Genomic DNA, 18,012 nt, shown 5'->3' with positions numbered 1-18,012 from the left:
GTCGTATTCCTTTCCAGATCATTTATAAATATATTGAAAAGCACTGGTCCAAGTACAGATCCCTGAGGCACTCCACTGTTTACCCTTTTCCACTGAGAAAATTAACCATTTAATCCTATTCTGTTGCCTGTTTTTTAACCAGTTTGTAATCCACGAAAGGACATCGCCCCTATCCAATGACTTTTTAGTTTTCTTAGAAGCCTCTGATGAGGGACTTTGTCAAATGCCTTCTGAAAATCTAAATACACTACATCTACCGGTTCACCTTTATCCAGATGTTTATTAACCCCTTCAAAAAAATGAAGCAGATTTGTGAGACAAGATTTCCCCCTTTCATCTCTCTTCCCCCCCCCCCTTTCCTTTTCATTCTGTGTATCCCACCTCTACTGGATTCATCATCTTCCCTTTCCTTGCCACCACACCTACTGGTATAATCACATTCCCTTTCCTTGCCTGTTCCTCACCTCTCTGTTCCTCCCCCCCCCCCCCCCCCCCCAATGGCAAATTCAGCTTGCCCATTCTCTTCCCCTGTCCTGCAACCAGCAGAAGTCTAAGCAGCAGTTATCTGGTGCTGCTGCTTCCTTCTATGCTAGCGTTCCTGTGCCATTTGAACTGCATGAGGCCAGTGGGTGTGGCAAGACTAGAGGGCCACCTGCAGTAAGGGAAGCAGGAACAGCTGCAGATGAGCACTGCTCTCTGACACCCCCCTCCCTCTGCTGCTGGTGGGAGGACATCCTGCAGATCAGGAGGGAAAGAAAAAATAGACTGCAGCTGCAGCACACCTGACCTTCAGCTGTGACACACTAGAGTGCCACACGGCACACCGGTTGGGAAACACTGGACTATCTGACCATTTTTAAAAATTGGAATAAATTGATGGGATTGAAGTTGTTGATAATAACTTGATTCAGAGATAAGATTATTTATTTATATTCTGCTTTTCTGGCAGTTTCAGAGTGGATTGCATTCAGGTACTGTAGATATTTCCCTATCCCCAGAGGACTTACAATTTAACTGGGAGATGCATCAAGCTATGATAAACAGGGTGTTTTGTGCAATATACACTGTTTTTTATGCAATAGTGCCACTACTGTTGTGATATTGTGCGATAAATATGCAATATTTTGCATGGCCCTGCTCAGATTCCCTCCCTATTACAATGAGCTGCTGTGCATGTGCTTTGCAAATCTATGTAAAGCAGCTCATTACTAGTCAATTCTATGTTGTAATTTATCGCGGCCAATTGAGAAAGTAGTCAGCCATGATAAATTAACACCACTTCCCTGGGTTTTGTTAAATCTAATGTAGGAGCCTTGGGACCCTAATGTGCATTAGATTTAAAGGGTAAAATTGCCTGGTAAAAAAAAAAGTAGTTGAGCGGGAGTCATGGATGAACCTTGGCTCAACCCGGCAGCCCCGACATCCAAAAGTAAATAAATGTGCACACATGTCAATGTCCCCGTCCCCCCCCCCCACCCCCCCCACGCCACCTTTCCAAAGACATCAAGCCTGACACTGGCCCTCCACCCCAAAAATAATCCAAAATTGTTGGTGTTCTAGTGCCCCTCCCCCTCCCTCCTTTCCCCCAGATATCTGAGAAAACAAAATCTTTGGTAGTTAGCAGAAACTCACCCTGGCCCCCCCCCCCAGTCCTTGCCCCCCCCCCAAACATCCAAAATATGAAGACGATTATACGATGGGGCCTAGGGCAGCCCCTAGCCCCCCTGGCCTGGGCAGCGTCATTTTTCAAAATGGCACCAACTGACCTTAGCCCATCTTCCATGAATACATTGGGTTGGTCCCAAATTGTCAATACTACTGTGCATAAATTAGGAAATATTTTGGACCTTAGCTTCGTTTGCGATTCTTGGCTTACAGGTACCTACATCAATTCTATGGTCTGATCTCTTCCTAGTTTACTGTTTATTATCAATTTCAGATCAAATATTCCATGCAGTAAAGCCCCCTCTTCCATTTCAGCTGCTGTCCACAGATTGAAGTTGATTAACTCCACAGTTCTTGGCTTCCTTTGCTTTCTACTTCTGCAGATTTTAGTGTAAGTGACCTAGTGGATCATTGGCAAGCCACCCTTCATTTTTCCCTTAACTCGTTTGCCTCCATGCATAAGCTAAGCTCTTGGCAAAGGAAAAATGTCCCTTGGTTCACTGCAGGCTTGCGTTCTCACAAACTTGAGATTCATAGGGCCGAGGGTCGCTGGCATAAAAATAGTATGGCTGTTTTGGGATTTTTATCGGTCCCAGTTGTCTACTTACAGGAATTCTTTGGAGAATACTAAGAGATCATTTCTCAAAATGTATTAGTTCTGATGTCCTACGACTCCCTTGAGCTGATTCATATTGTCCGTTCCTTAGTGAAACCAAGTCAACTTGGGCCATTAGACTCCTCAGTGACAACTTGTGAGCATTTTGCCTCAGTTTTCCATCAGAAGATATTTCTGCTCACTAATGTCCTGATTTTCAAAAGCATTTATTGGAGTAAAACTGGGCTTTTGAAGATTGCTACAAAATGTACCATTGAATTCTCCATAGGATTTACTCGCATAAGGGCACTTTACTCGAGTAAATGGCGTTTGAAAATTGCTACGATACTATGTTACATTTATGTACATAACTCCTTTGAAAATTACCTCTGTGTTTAATTCTGTTCCTCAACTACCTCAACCTACTACAGTCACTATTTGGAGTGATTTTGATTTACTGTCTACAATGGAAATATGTTCTGTTCTTCATCCTCTGTGAAGGAAAATTTTTGTTCTTTCAATTCTTGCTCAAATGCTTTGATTAAATTATTGAGAACAGATGTCAGTGGTGATGTTACAATTACTGTTCATGCTTCATTGCTCCAAGGGATCTTACCAGCAAGCCTTAAAGCTGCCATGGTACATCCCATCCTAAAAACAACCTAGTGCCAATTTATCTGATCTTTCTTTCCTATTTCTTCTCTCCCGCTCCTGGCTAAAATTATTGCGAAGCTTGGATACGGACAGTAGTAGTTTTAAGACCGGTCTTCAATATGTCCTGGTCCTTTTAGGACCCGTCAGCTGCTTTTGATACCCTTAATCACTTGATTCTTATGACACGTCTTGAATGTGTTGGTCTCTCATTGGCGGTTCTTTCCTGGTTTGCCTCATTTCTGGCGCGATGATTATCAGTGACTCCTCTTCTAAGCTTTTCCCATTACCAGCAGGGGACTCGTAAGGATCTGTGCTCTCACCAATTTTATTCAACATTTATATGCGTCCCTTGTGTAAAATTCTGCCTCAGCTAGGTCTCACTTTTAAATTATATGTAGATAATATCCAGCTTCTGTTTCATCATCCCTTAGTGCAGTGTTTGAAAAGCTATCTTATTGCTTTTCCACTATAAAAGCTTGGTTAACTGACAATAATTTAGTTCTGAATCTCTGTTTTACAGAGATTCTACTGCTCTCCCAGATGGAAACAGCTAAGATTCCAGAGCATTAGCTCTTTTGAGAGTACATCTATTTCAATTAAATCTTGTACTCATGATTTGGGCATGAAGATTGACTCCTCTCTCTTTCCACCCTCAAATACAATTGGTCATGTAGAACTCTTTTTTCAAACTATGCTTTATTTGAACAATAAAACCTTTTTTAAATTCTGTGGATTTTTGAACTGTTACTCGGTCTCTTAGTCTTACCTTTCTCGATTACTATAATTCTCTTTATGCGGGTCTTTCAAAATCCTCTTTAAAACTTTACAACATACAAAATTCTGCCTCATGTCTCCTTTTTGGTTACCCTATATTATGCTCATGTTTCTGTGGTGTTGGTCAACTTACTTTGGCTTCCTATCTGTTGTATTAAATTCAAGATCCTCATGCTAGTTTTCAAATCAGTTCATGGCTTAATACTGCAATGTTTCCCTGAGCCACTAAGATACCATCCTTCTTGTCAGTTATGCTCCTCTTCAAGACATGTCTTGCCATTCCTTCACATAAGATGGTACATTTAAAAGACACTTGGGAGCAGATGTTTCAGGTTGTTGGGCCCACCCTATGGAATGAACGTCCAGAATCATTAAAGGAAGAGAATGATTACCTAAGTTTCAGGAAATCTTTGAAGGCTTATTTACTGTCTAATGTATTCAAATCGCTGACTGAAGTCAAGAGCTGATTTTTTTTTTTCCCTGTGCCTTCTGGAGAGTATTGCAAACACATTGGCAGGTGTTACAAGTGTTTCATCAGGCTGTGGTGTTCATTTATATGTCTTTCATCTAGTTGTCTTTGCATTTAATTTATGATTTTTGTTGTATTGTTTTGATTATATTATGAATGTTCTACAGTTTCCCGCTGAGTTTTGTAGATCAGCAGTTACAAACTATAAAAATAAATAAGATGGCAATCAAGGGAGGTACGAGAGCAACCATCATTAATAATATCTTCAGAATGATAAATGATTATATTTTGTAGCTGGGTCTCAGCAGGAAAGTTAACTTTCCTGTTATTGTTAGATGAGAGGACAGGATGTTCTTTTTGTGCAAATAGTTCTGATGTAAAAAAATTGGTTATATTTTATTACGAGATTGAAAGAGCAAAACAAACCTAGTTGTAATTTTGGATTAACTAAATCATCCCAACAATTGTAAATTTGTTCTTCAAGGTAGGGACCTGTTAGACAAAGGAAGAGCTGCTTCCAGACCTCTTGTAGATAAGAACATGAAAAGAACGATTCTAAGTTATTCCTAGTCTAGTTGTCTTATATTTATGATTCAAATTTTTCTGGAATTTGAAGCCATCTTGCTGCGTGTTATAATATACTCCACTGTCTGTAGAAAATACCTGATTTGCATTCCAGTACCAAATTTGGAGACTTGTCAGGTTAGCATATTCCCTTTCCTCATGAGATAAAACTTTATTTTTAGAAACTCTTTTCCATCCAGTAGAGAAATCTTACTTAAATAGTTCTTTTAAGGAGGTTGCCATCTAGATCAGTGTTTCCCATCCCTCTCTTGGAGGCTCATTTAGCTATTCAGGTTTTCAGGATATCACTAATGAATATTCATGAGATCTCAAACATTGGAGAACCAGGGTATGCAAGTCTATCTCATGCATATTCATTGTGGAAATCCTGAAGATCCAACTGGCTAGGTGTACCTCCAGAAAGAAGGTTTGGAAACCCTGAACCTAGATAACACTCATCTTTCTTTAACGCTGTGCATTTTTGCTTAGTGCTGTTTACTTAAGCATTATTCTCTCTGGACAGTTTATTAACCTTCTTTCTAACTTTCTCTTTCACCTCCTTCCTGGATTTGCTGCTCTCTTCAGTCTCACCTCAAGGTCAGTACCTTTTTTTTTTTTTTTTTAACACTGTTTCTTCAAACAAGTGCATTGCAGTCATAATACTATTCTATTGAAGAAATAAAAGCAGTATAGATTGGGCTGTTTTGATGAGTCTTTATGTATTAACACTCTCCTGGGATGATAGTGCAGCATATGGAGATAATCTTTTATCTGTTTTCTTTATCAGTTTATTTCCCATTATCAGTGTTTTATTTCCCATCACATAACAGACAATGTCTCATTTTTATAATAACCATAAAAAAATACCTACCCAGATTATGTGGGAGAAGTGCACGTCCACTTCCCATCAAAGAAAATTATAGACTACTTATGATGGATCCTACCAGATGATTACAAGCTGTTATAAAGAGAACTACGTTGACAGCGATACAAAATGGTTTTTTGATACAGAACGTTTCACTTTCTCTAGAACATCCATGGCTATTGACTTTATATATAACCTAAGGTTCACAAGACTCTTGAACATCCATCAGGCAGGCCTATCATCTCAGCTAATGAATCTATATTAGAGCAATTATTTATATATGTGGACAAATTTTGAAAACCTTTTGTCTTTGAAATGCCAACTTATATATGAGATACGGCTCATTTTATCACCCTTTTGGAATGCATTCAGAATTTACCCAGAGACATGATAGTAGCAACATTTGATGTCAATGCCCTCTGTACAAGTATATACCACAAGATGAGTCACTACAAGTTATTGCTATATTTCAGTCTCAACATATCCATCCACATTTGGTTCCTTCCTCTTTTATAATACGGTTAGCAAGTATAGCTCTAAAGGAAAATTATTTTCTGTTTCAAGATAAAATGTATCTGCAGACAAAGGGGGTCTGTAATGGGTGCTATGATGGATCCATCGCTTGCTAATTTATACATGTCCCAGTTTGAGAAAAATGGATACAAGCTTCCTTGTTTTTAGATAATGTAATTTTCTGGCGAAGTTGTATAAACATATTTGTCTTGTGGAAAGGATCTGTACAAGATTTAATACAGTTCCTTAGAATATAGCTATACACAGATCTAGTTTTTGGACAATATAGTTTAATTTGATGAAGAGCATCATTTTTTTAAAATTCTTTATAGATTTTATTTTAACACTACAATGCGAAAAAAAGTTTACATCAATATATCAGCAAACTTAAGTTTCACTTAAACAGTTATAAAGAAATAGAAGAGTCATAGAATACACAATTTGGAACAAATCTAATTAACACTCGTAACAATATTAGGAGAGATATTGCAGCTTATTTCTGTTTTCACCTGATTGGTTAGGTACTGCTGGCCTTTGTTTTATTCTTTCCAAATAACTTTTCATATGTTCAGGATCATAATAGATATACCTTTTCCCTTCATGTTGCATCAGACACTTGCACGGGTACCTAATATTTACTTGTGCCCCCATCTTTCTGGCTTCCTGACTCAACCCAACGAAAGCTTTCCTGCGAATCTGTGTATCTTGTACAATATCAGGATATATCTGAAGTTTTTGTCAGATTTTGAAGAGACATTTTAATCTTTTATAATTAAATCCTCATTTTGCGAAGAAATCCTTACATATAGTCTATCACTATTGCCAAGCGGCCCCACCACTGTTACTTCTCTCACCAAATCCTGTGCTCCACTGAGAATTAGATCTAAAATTGCTCCCTCTCTTGTTGGTTCCTGAACCAATTGCTCCATAAAAATGTCTTTTATTTCATCCAGGAACTTTATATCTCTAGCATGTACCGATGATACATTTACCCAGTCAGTATTGGGGTAATTGATGTCTAGCTTAATCAAAGGGAGTCTGTGGTTAACCACAAATTATAATCAAAGACAACAGAGTGGAAACCAAAATACTATAGTTGTCAGCAAGCCTATAGGTGTCAGCAAGCCTGACATTGTGAAACATTAATAGTAACCAACCGGTCTTCTAATCATCCACCTTCAAAAAATCTTTTAATTCAAAAACATATTTTTTTGTTATTTTTATATTAATTTTTCTAAAAAGTCCTATATTGTCAGAAACAGGACTGTTTCTGACAACAGTATTAAAGAGTCTTCAGATATACACTGTTTTGAAAATAGAGGACTTTTTAGAAAAATTAATATAAAAATAACAACAAAATATTTTTTTGAACTAAAAGATATTTTGAAGGTGGATGATTAGAAGACCGGTTTGTTACTATTATTGTTACACAACGTCAGGCTTGCTGACACCTTCAAGGCTAAGATAACTATAGTATTATGGTTTCCACTTTGTTGTCTTTGGTAATTGAAGTCTCCCATTATTACCGCACTACCAATTTGGTTAGCTTCCCTAATTTCTCTTAACATTTCACTATCAATCTCACCATCTTGACCAGGTGGACGGTGGTATACTCCTATCACTATAGTCTTCCCTGACACACAAGGAATTTCTACCCATAAAGATTCAATTTTGTATTTAGTCTCATGCAGGATGTTTATCCTGTTGGACTCTATGCCATCCCGAACATAAAGCGCCACACCGCTTCCCAGGACCTCCTCTCTGTCATTGCGATATAATTTGTAACCCGATATAGCACTGTCCCATTGGTTGTCCTCCTTCCACCATGTCTCTGATATGCCAATTATGTCATCATTCACTGCTATACATTCTAATTCTCCCATCTTACTTCTTAGACTTCTGGCATTAGCATACAAACATTTCAAAGTTTGTTTTTTGTTTGTAGTTTCATTCTGCTTTTTAATTGATGTAGATAAGTTAACATAGAAACATAGAAATGATGGCAGAAGAAGACCAAACGGCCCATCCAGTCTGCCCAGCAAGCTTCACACATTTTTTTCTCATATTTATTTATTTATTTATTTATTTAAGGTTTTTTTATACCGGCATTCATGAACTCGTTCACATCATGTCGGTTTACAGATAACAGGGGTGCGAATAATACAACCAAACATAAATAATGTGATGAAGAGAAGCAGTTACAATTAACAAGGGCTAATGAACTGGGAATGTAAGAAATAGAGAGAGATAGAGGAGGTTAATTATATACAAAAGTACAATATAAATATGGCGTCTCATATATACAGTCTCTGAGTAGAGAATTTATTTGTGATGCATATTAGGTAGAGTTCGGGAAGGCTTGCCTGAAAAGCCATGTCTTGAGTCTTTTCCTAAAGGTTAGGAGACATGGTTCGTTTCTGAGTTCTGGAGGGATGGAGTTCCATAACGGTGGGCCTGCAGTGGAAAGGGCTCGGTCTCTTAAGGTGCTGTGATTAGTGGATTTCGTGGGTGGAACAATGAGGCATCCTCTGTAGGCTTCCCTGGTCGGTCTTGTGGATTTGTGTACGCGGGGAGGAATTTGTAGATCGATTGTGGTATGTTGGTGAATGATTTTGTAAATCAAGGTGATGGATTTATAAATGACTCTGAAATGAATTGGTAACCAGTGGAGGTCTTGTAGCACTGGGGAGATATGGTCTCTTTTCTTAGTGTTTGTCAGTAGACGGGCTGCTGCGTTTTGGACCATTTGGAGCGGTTTTGTGTATGAGGAGGGGAGGCCAAGTAAAGTGGAGCAGCAGTAGTCCAATTTCGAGAAAATGAGGGCTTGGAGGATGGTTCTGAAGTCTTTGGCGTGGAAGAGTGGTCTTATCCTTTTTAAAACTTGCAGTTTATAGAAACAGTCTTTGGTGGTTTTATTGATGTGGGCTTTGAAGTTCAGTTTATTGTCGATTAGCACACCTAGATCTCTCACATGAGTGGTTTGTAGGTTGGTTGGCAGAGAAGTTGTGAGATTGTTATCAGGAGTTATGAGTAATACCTCAGTTTTGGCGGAGTTTAGTACCAGATTTAGGCTGTTGAGGAGGCTTTTGATTTCTAGGTGACAGGATTCCCAGTATTCAAGGGTTTTTGAGTATGATTCTTTGATGGGGATCAGGATCTGGATGTCATCTGCATAGAGAAAGTGTATTAAATTGAGGTTGATGAGGAGTTGACATAGTGGTAGGAGGTAAATATTAAAGAGTGTAGGGGATAAGGAGGAACCTTGTGGGACTCCGATGGTCGAGTCGTGGCGTGATGATTCTTTATTCTGGATTTTTACCTTGTAGCCTCTTTCTGTTTCTCTTAGCTCTTTGGTTCTATTTCCCTTCCACCCCCACTATTAATGTAGAGAGCAGTGATGGAGCTGCATCCGAGTGAAATATCAAGCTTGATTAGTTAGGGGTAGTAGGGGTAGTAACCGGCGCAATAAGCAAGCTTCACCCATGCTTATTTGTTTTACCCAGACTATGTTATTCAGCCCTTATTGGTTGTTTTACTTCTCCCCTGCCGTTGAAGCAGGGAGCTATGCTGGATATGCGTGAAGTATCAATTTTTCTTCTCCCCTGCCGTTGAAGCAGAGAGCTATGCTGGATATGCGTGAAGTATCAATTTTTCTTCTCCCCTGCCGTTGAAGCAGAGAGCTATGCTGGATATGCGTGAAGTATCAGTTTTTCTTGTCCCCTGCCGTTGAAGCAGAGAGCTATGCTGGATATGCGTGAAGTATTAGTTTTTCTTCTCCCCTGCCGTTGAAGCAGAGAGCTATGCTGGATATGCATTGAAAGTGAAGTATCAGGCTTATTTGGTTTGGGGTAGTAACCGCCGTAACAAGCCAGCTACTCCCCGCTTTGTGAGTGCAAATCATTTTTTCCACATTTCCTCTTGCTGTTGAAGCTTAGAGCGATGTTGGAGTCACAGTAACCATGTGTATGTTTATTGAATAAGGGTATTATTTCCAGGCAGTTGCCGTCATTCTGGCGAGCCACCCACTCTTCATTGCAATATTTTAGCTCAGCTGAGTTCATTGTGGATTTTCCTGTTTAAGGTTCATCAAAAGTTTGGATTTCAAGGAAAGATTTTTGAATACATTGCTTTATTGTATACAAATCCTTTGGCCAGAATCCTAGTGAATGAGCACTTATCTGAGGCCTTTTGCCTTCAAAGGGTACTCGACAAGGATGCCCTCTATCACCCCTATTATTCATACTGATGGTACAGCCTTTGGTTTAGAAGCTGTGATTGACCAGGGAAGTTACAGGGATACAATTAAATGAGTTTCAAGTTAAAAGTTTGCTGTTTGCAAATGACTTCCTTTTGTTACTGTCCCATGCAAAATCGGCATTGCCAGTGGCCTTAAACATTTTTTCAGTAAACTAAATCTGGATAAGACCGAAGCACTAAATGTATCTAATGCAGTCCACCAAAACTGGGACAGTTTCCAGTGAAATGGGCTGGGTACTGTATAAAGTATCTAGGGTTGCAAATTCATAGGCAGCCTTGATTAGTGGTATACTTCTAATATCCCTTCTTTGATTAGAGAAGATACAGTAAACGTTGGATATCTGGCAGTCTCTTCCTCTGACTTTACAGAGGTGCATCGCGCTAATCAGGATGGTTATACCACCTAAATTGTTATACTTGATGCTCCCCATTTTTTTGAAGGCAAAGGATCAGAGAGCTATACAAAAGATGTTTGAAAGATTTTTATGGCGATGTAAGAGAGCATGACTACCTTACTCAACCATGATGGCCCCCAAAGCAAAGGGAGGTATGGAGGTACCTGACTTTAGAATGTATACTTGTGCGGCTAATGTGCGATTTCTGGGAGATTTGTGTTATGATACATCTGATTACATAGATAATCAGTTGGTTCAGGCACTTTGTGCTCCCTTTGGAGAAAAATGTACCTTGCATGCTAAATCAGAAGAGTTGCGTAGTATTCTCATGCCCTCCTTGTTGGTTGGACAGTTAGGAAAGTATGGTCTTTAAGGTACAGGGTATGTCCTTAGCAGTGTCTGTGTGACCTCAGATGCCCTTGAGAAGGCAATCCGAGGTTTCCCTCTTACATCTTGATAGAGGCATAATTTGAAGGTGTCTGCTGAAAGGCAATTGAATGACTTTTTTTTTATAGTGCTACAGGGCAGTTAATATATGTTTGACCAGTGCCAAAAGCTTTTAGGTTTTCAGCATGGCCACTTTTTGCTAGATGGTCAAATATGTGCTTGTGAGTTTGGGCTTATTATAGAAAAGCCATGTCTGCAATGGATGGCGGGTTGAGTAGCTCATCCTATCAAGCTCTGTTAAAACTTTTTGATACCAAACAGGGGTCATCATCTAACCTCTATTGCTTCTTGCTGCAAAATAAAAAGTATTTAATTTTTGAGAATTTAGTAAAAAGATGGCAGGGAGACAGAGGGGGATTTGTATGACATTTATGCTTAGAGATTATCATGACCTGCTATACAAGATGTCTAATAATGTGAATTCACAGGAAATGCAGTTGAGAATATTTCCTCATAGTATTTTTTTTTTTTTTTTTTTACCTATGAGAGCACAAAAATGTGGTTAATAGAGGACAGGGCTTGCTTAAAATGTGGAAACATGCAGGCATCACTGATCCATTGCTTGTGTATTATTCAGGGGTTTGGGGAAGATGTGAGAAAAATAACTACTATGTTCGGACTCCAAGTAAAATGGTCCGGTTCTTTCTGTATATTGGGGAATGATTCAGGGGAGGATAGTGTAAACTCAGATAAGGTAATGTTCTTGTTAAATGCATATCTAATTAATTAAAAAAAAAATGCATTCTGCTTAATTGGATAAAGCCAACATCTCCCATGACAGCAATATGGTCATCATTAATGTCAGAGCTGTTTCAGATGGAGTATGGCTCTTTATGTCGCAAGTTCTCTCGAAAAAAGTTGTTGTACTTCGAAGACATTTGGATTCTGTTTTATCGGACGTTGCCTGATGGAATATGTGCTGTCTTTCCACTTGATGAGTGAGGTTAATCAAGGTCAATTAGATGTGTTCAAGGCCCAAGGATGTGTTTGTTTATTTTGGGATCTCTTTTCAGTATTCAAGTTCTGGTGGAGATTAGGACATTTGAAGGGTTTTGGGGGAGGGGCTATGGATGTTGGGGGGGGGGGTGTTTTAAAAATGGGAAACAATATTGAATTGTGTGGTGTATTTTCTTGTATTTCAATAAAGACATATGGAAAAGAAATTATCTGCATAGATGTGCCCAAAATTTTCCCTAGATTTGTTTATATTTATCCAACTTCTTAGGAAATAAATATGTAATTTTCTCTATTAGCACTATGTCAATTAGTTGTGTCCTCCATAGAGAAATGCTAGGGAGCACCTTTTCATAACAAGGCACATTTCATTCCTATGGGCCTTATGGACACAGTAAGTAATTTGAATTTTATCTATGGCTGGAACTGACACTGTAGTGTCCCTCCAGTAACCCAACATCTCCAAAGTAGGTGTGAGGGAGAAATTACTGATGCAAGTAAGCCAAATCTCTTTTTCTACCTCCCCCAGAAGGAAAATATTAAAGGACAGGACCTCACAATAAATAGAAATATGTACCCCACTGACCGCACCCACGCCAACATATTGGGGAAACAGATCTGGAGAAGGCAGTGAAAAATATAGGGCCATTAGGTCCACTCTCTTAGAGCAAATAAAGATGGAGTGCACTGCCTGCTAGATCTCATCCCAATCCATATCATCTAATGTAATCCATTCCATTTCAAAGAAAGCATTCAAGCTGGAAGATTTTCCACATCTGTTACACAATTATAAATATGAGAGATTATTTTCCCCTGTATGGTAGGATCACTAAGAAACCTTTCCAAGGAACTGGGACTATGAGGAGTCCACTTTCTCTTTCAATTTCTCTAGTGTAGTTCTCAGTTGTAAATAAATATGAGTACTATGGTCTATGTCTATATGATAGTTATCAACTAATTCTATAAATGTAAATATTATTCCCTTTTTATATTTGCCAAAGAAAACGCAACCACAGGCCTGCCAGTTAGCCATACCTGGGAAGGCATTATAGGAGAAAGATCTACATTTGAAAACCCCAAAGCTTACTGACCTTCTTCCAAACTTGGACCGTGTAGGCTATTATCAGGTAACTTCTTAGTATCCATCTAGCCACCCCAGATAGCGTAGGTGAAGTTGAGAATGGAAGTTTAATTCCTTCAGTTTGCACCCTTTCCAGTTGGAGCAACCCACTTGTAGAGTTGTGGTCAAACCAGTCACAAACTCAGGCCAACTGGGCCACCCAACGGTAACCTCAAATATCTGGTAATACCATATTCCCCTGAGATTTGGGCATACACTGGGTGATCTGGTTAATGTGCACTATTTTTATTTTGCCAAATGAAACTCCCCAGTTGCCCATTTACAGAGTCCAAAACATATTGAAGGACTGAACAGGGGGATGTGTTGAAATATTTATTTTATTTATTTAGATGTTTATATTCTGCTTTTTGGCACTTCAAATATATACAGTAGTTTAGGCAGTATACCCATTTTGATGAGCTAAATATGACCTGATCAAGAAATCAACAGATTCACCCAATCCCAAAGGTGCTTTCCTCAAGGTGCTTCATATTGGGCCATAATTAAACTGAAAAAGATGCCTTGTATTAGATGAAATCTTAATGGCCGAGTAGGTAAACCCTCCAGGGACCTGCTGAAATCTTCGCATACTATGAGGCAAACGGACTGCACCACCCAAGGGAAGAACTTCAGACTTAAAAGTAGTTAATTTGATAACCTGACAGTTCCTCATATTCAGCCAGCAGCCTCATTGAATGGGGAGCAGAACTGTCCAGCTGGGTCATGAAGATCAAAACATTGTCAGCATATAATGAAAGGTTATGCTACACCCCATCTATTTCAAACTCTCTAAGTGCGTCATGTTCCTGATTAGCCTGGGTGAATGGCTTTATAGCCATATCAAATAGCAGGGGAGATGAGGGGCATTCCTGCCATATCCAGCTATAGACATCAAAGGGATCTATAAATCTTCTGTTTACTAGAATATATGCTTTAGGAAATGTGTAAAAAGCATGTATCCATCTATTAAAATCCACCCCCATACAACAACAACAACAAGGGGAAGGCCTGAATATTCAACTTACATGCCAAATCAAAGTAAAAAGAATTGAGTCCAAGTTTGGACTATACACATTGATCAAACTGAACTCCAGGGACGTAAGTCAGCAATGTAAGATAACATATTGGATGGAGAAGGGAGATATATTATCTATAAAGGAAGCTGCTTGTTTACTAAGACTCAGACACCCACCCCCTGCTCTGTAAGTATATAGAGCTGCCCAAATTGACTGACCCAGTCTAGCTTCAATTTATGTTCAGCTCTAGAGAGAAGACTCTCTACCGCTTCTGCAGTAACACTATCTGGCATGAGACTTAAAAACATAAGAACATGCCATACTTGGTCAGACCAAGGGTCCATCAAGCCCAGCATCCTGTTTCCAACAGTGGCCAATCCAGGCCATAAGAACATGGCAACAAAAACTAAATCTATTCCATGTTACCGTTGCTAATAATAGCAGTGGCTATTTTCTAAGTCAACTTAATTAATAGCAGGTAATGGACTTCTCCTCCAAGACCTTATCCAATCCTTTTTTAAACACAGCTACACTAACTGCACTAACCACATCATCTGACAACAAATTCCAGAGTTTAATTGTGCATTGAATGAAAAAGAACTTTCTCCGATTAGTTTTAAATGTGCCACATGCTAACTTCATGGAGTGCCCCTAGTCTTTCTATTATTCGAAAGACTATATAACCGATTCACATCTACCCGTTCTAGACCTCTCATGATTTTAAACACCTCTTATCATATTCCCCCTCAGCCGTTTCTTCTCCTAGCTGAAAAGTCCTAACCTCTTTAGTCTTTCCTCATAGAGTAGAGAGTGCATCAAGTTAGAGTACATTGTACAAATCAACTTCTATTTTACCTTTCATTTATTTAGAAACTTTTTATATACCGGTATTAGTGGGGACATCATACCGGTTTGCAAAGCGTGGAAAATACATGTTAACCAAGGGTAGCGTGGAAAATAAGATTGACCGGAACAAGCATAGGTTAACAACATAATTAGTTAGTTCCTTAATGTAAGGAAAGTGTGATCACCATGTGGAGGTGCATGGGAGATGCGACGGAGGATGATCTATTCTGAATAAGCTTGTTTGAACAATAGTGTTTTTAGTTTCTTTTTGAATTTGATCACACATGGTTCAAGGCGCATGTGAACGGGCAGGGAGTTCCAGAGAGCGGGGCCAGCAATAGACTGATGTCAACTCTGCTGTTCGTATCTCTGACTGTGTATGTAAAACTGCCCCCTAAAACCTACCCCACCCCCCAAACCTCACCCTGAGTTAATAGTGCCGCCTCTTACAGTGGTAGAAATACTAAACTTACATATTGGTCCCTGTTGAGTCTCTCTCGCTCTCCCGAACCTTCGGTTGGTAGCGCATATGTGATGCAAAAAATAGCCTGGGTGCGATAAGTGTATCGTGCATTGCGGAAATTACCGATGTGGGAGCAGGAAAATTAATCTGACCACACCCCCTTTTTATTGTGGGCTCTATTTCTGCTGTATAGCATTTTGATGAATCTAGGGCTTAGTTGGCTATGTCTGAATATTGACCTCCTGGTATTTTTTGAAATATCAGGGCACTCAAAAGAAGCAAGGAATTCTAATACCTCCTCCACAGGATTTAAAACCCATTTAGCTTCAGGAGCATAATATTGAGATAACTAAAACTCTTTATCTCTAGATTTCTGTAAAGTCTTATATACATATTTTTTTTTAAAGTTCTAATGGACTTTACAGATATCTAGAGATAATGAGTTTCAATTACCTTAATGTTATGCTCCTGAAGCTAGACAGGTTTTAAATTCTGTGGAGAGGGGATTAGATTTTCTTGCTTCTTTTAAGAGTGCTGATGTTTCATATTTTCTTTATTCTTCTAATAATGTAATTTCCAGAGCTACATAAATGTTCTTCTGTTAAGTTAACTGATAAAGATTTGGGAATAATACAGTATTTTAAATACAAGCAAGAATTGTTTTGTAGTCAAAAGCTTCAAATTTTCCCTGACATTTCAAAACCACCACAGGTCCTTAGGAAATCCTTTTTGCAGCTGAAACAGTGCATTATTGACTTGGGGGCCATCATTTTATTTGAAATATCCCTGTAAATGTATTGTGATATTTCAAGGGATTAAGTTTGTTTATGGACCCAATACATCTTAAACATTTTACATCAGATAACAGAAAAATGAGCAATTATTCAGTCAGCTGCATCTTGGGAAGTAAGGCATATGGTATATTTTTTTCTCTCCTCTTATCTCCCTTGATGGGGACTTTTCAGTGTGTTTTCTTTTTTTCCTGTTTATTATTATGTGGTATGTATTTTTCCTTTTATGCATTGTTTTCCTTGCTTTATTTCATGTTAATGATATAATGGCAATAACAATTATTAGCCAGGTAGACATAGAAAAGCTACTGCTTATTCCTAGGAGTGTACAAGAATGAATGGACCTTCCATTTGGGATCTGCTAATTGCTTCCTACTGACCTGGATTGGCCACTGTGAGAGACGGGATGCTGGGCTTGATGGACTTTTGGTCTAACCCAGCATGGTATGCCATAGGTTCTTATGCTGTAACTATCTCAATTTTCTTTTCCATAGTGCTGATCTAATTGCATAAAATCTGACACTAGAGAATTCTTAGTATATTCTATACTGTCTTTCTTTATTTACTGTACAGTTCTTATGTGATCTAGTCTTTGCCATATGGAACCATTTAGGTAGCAACCTATCCTTTTAAAAAAAATAAATAAAATGGCCAAATAAGATCTGTTTTATATAACATGTTTATATACAACTATTTTAAATTACAAAACATCTTTACATTGAAATGCATATGTAAGCAGATTAAATCTAGTGATGACATGAGAGAAGCTGCTGAAGGTATTAGTTAATGAAACATAAATAGTACTTGTTATCCAATGCATATCAGATTATAGTTAAATATGTCTGTAGGCTTACTTTTACTTATTTTTGAATAATTAATATGTATTTTGTAGATAATATGCCATATTTATATGTAAAAAAAATAATCTTGCAGATCAAACTTGCTTTAGCCCAAAAGGAGTTTATAGGTTAGTGAACTGAGAATTAATAATTTGAACCAACATTGTGAGCTTTGTGATTAGGGTATGGATTATATCTAAAATCTTTCATAAATTGAGTATTTGACTGTAAATGTTAGTAAATAGCTGTTATGAGCCATAGTTATTTTTTTATATACAATTTTATTTTTATAAGATTTAACTAATTTCAGGAAAACAATTTTTAAACTTTTTAAAAATTTTTTTATGGGAATCTACTTTGAGTAATACCTTTAAAAAGTACTTTTTTGGGTGTTTTTCTTTATTTTTTTAATTAGTGTTTTCTTCCTGAAGCTTTCCAACATTGAACGAAGGCACTATAGATTTAGATAGCATAGATGATTATAGCAGCTGATGACAGGCTAAAACTTCACATAGATGATTATAGTAGAGAAGAGCCATGGGGGTGGCTTTCTGGAGTGGAGGCTACTATCTAGTGATTACTACACTTACTCAATAAGCCTTCGCAAGGTTAATGCAACTCCAACATTGCTCTCTGCTTCAAAGGCAAGGGGAAATGTGGAAAAGAGGATTTGCATTCAGACAACAACCAACAAGGACTGAACTTCACAGTCTGGGTAAACAAATAAGCATGGGGGTAGCTTGCTTATTATGGCAGTTACTACCCTAAACCAGTTGAGCCTGATA

General features: G+C 38.3%; 1 protein-coding gene across 15 annotated transcripts in view; it reads left to right on the top strand.

The window, feature by feature from the left end:
- Positions 1-18,012, top strand: part of ERC1 (ELKS/RAB6-interacting/CAST family member 1) — a 1,001,239-nt gene that overhangs the window by 443,482 nt on the left and 539,745 nt on the right. For 10 of the 15 annotated variants that reach the window (XM_029599914.1, XM_029599912.1, XM_029599911.1 and 7 more), the window contains one exon: positions 5,307-5,318. The exons of the other annotated variants lie outside the window; for them this stretch is intronic. In XM_029599914.1, the coding sequence (XP_029455774.1) occupies positions 5,307-5,318 (12 nt within the window). The remainder of the gene's footprint in view (positions 1-5,306; positions 5,319-18,012) is intronic. 15 annotated transcript variants of the gene reach the window in all.

This window comes from Rhinatrema bivittatum, chromosome 4, assembly GCF_901001135.1.
Source record: "Rhinatrema bivittatum chromosome 4, aRhiBiv1.1, whole genome shotgun sequence".
In the NCBI taxonomy this organism is placed as follows: Eukaryota; Metazoa; Chordata; class Amphibia; order Gymnophiona; family Rhinatrematidae; genus Rhinatrema; species Rhinatrema bivittatum.
This window is presented reverse-complemented; position numbering and strand designations above follow the sequence as displayed.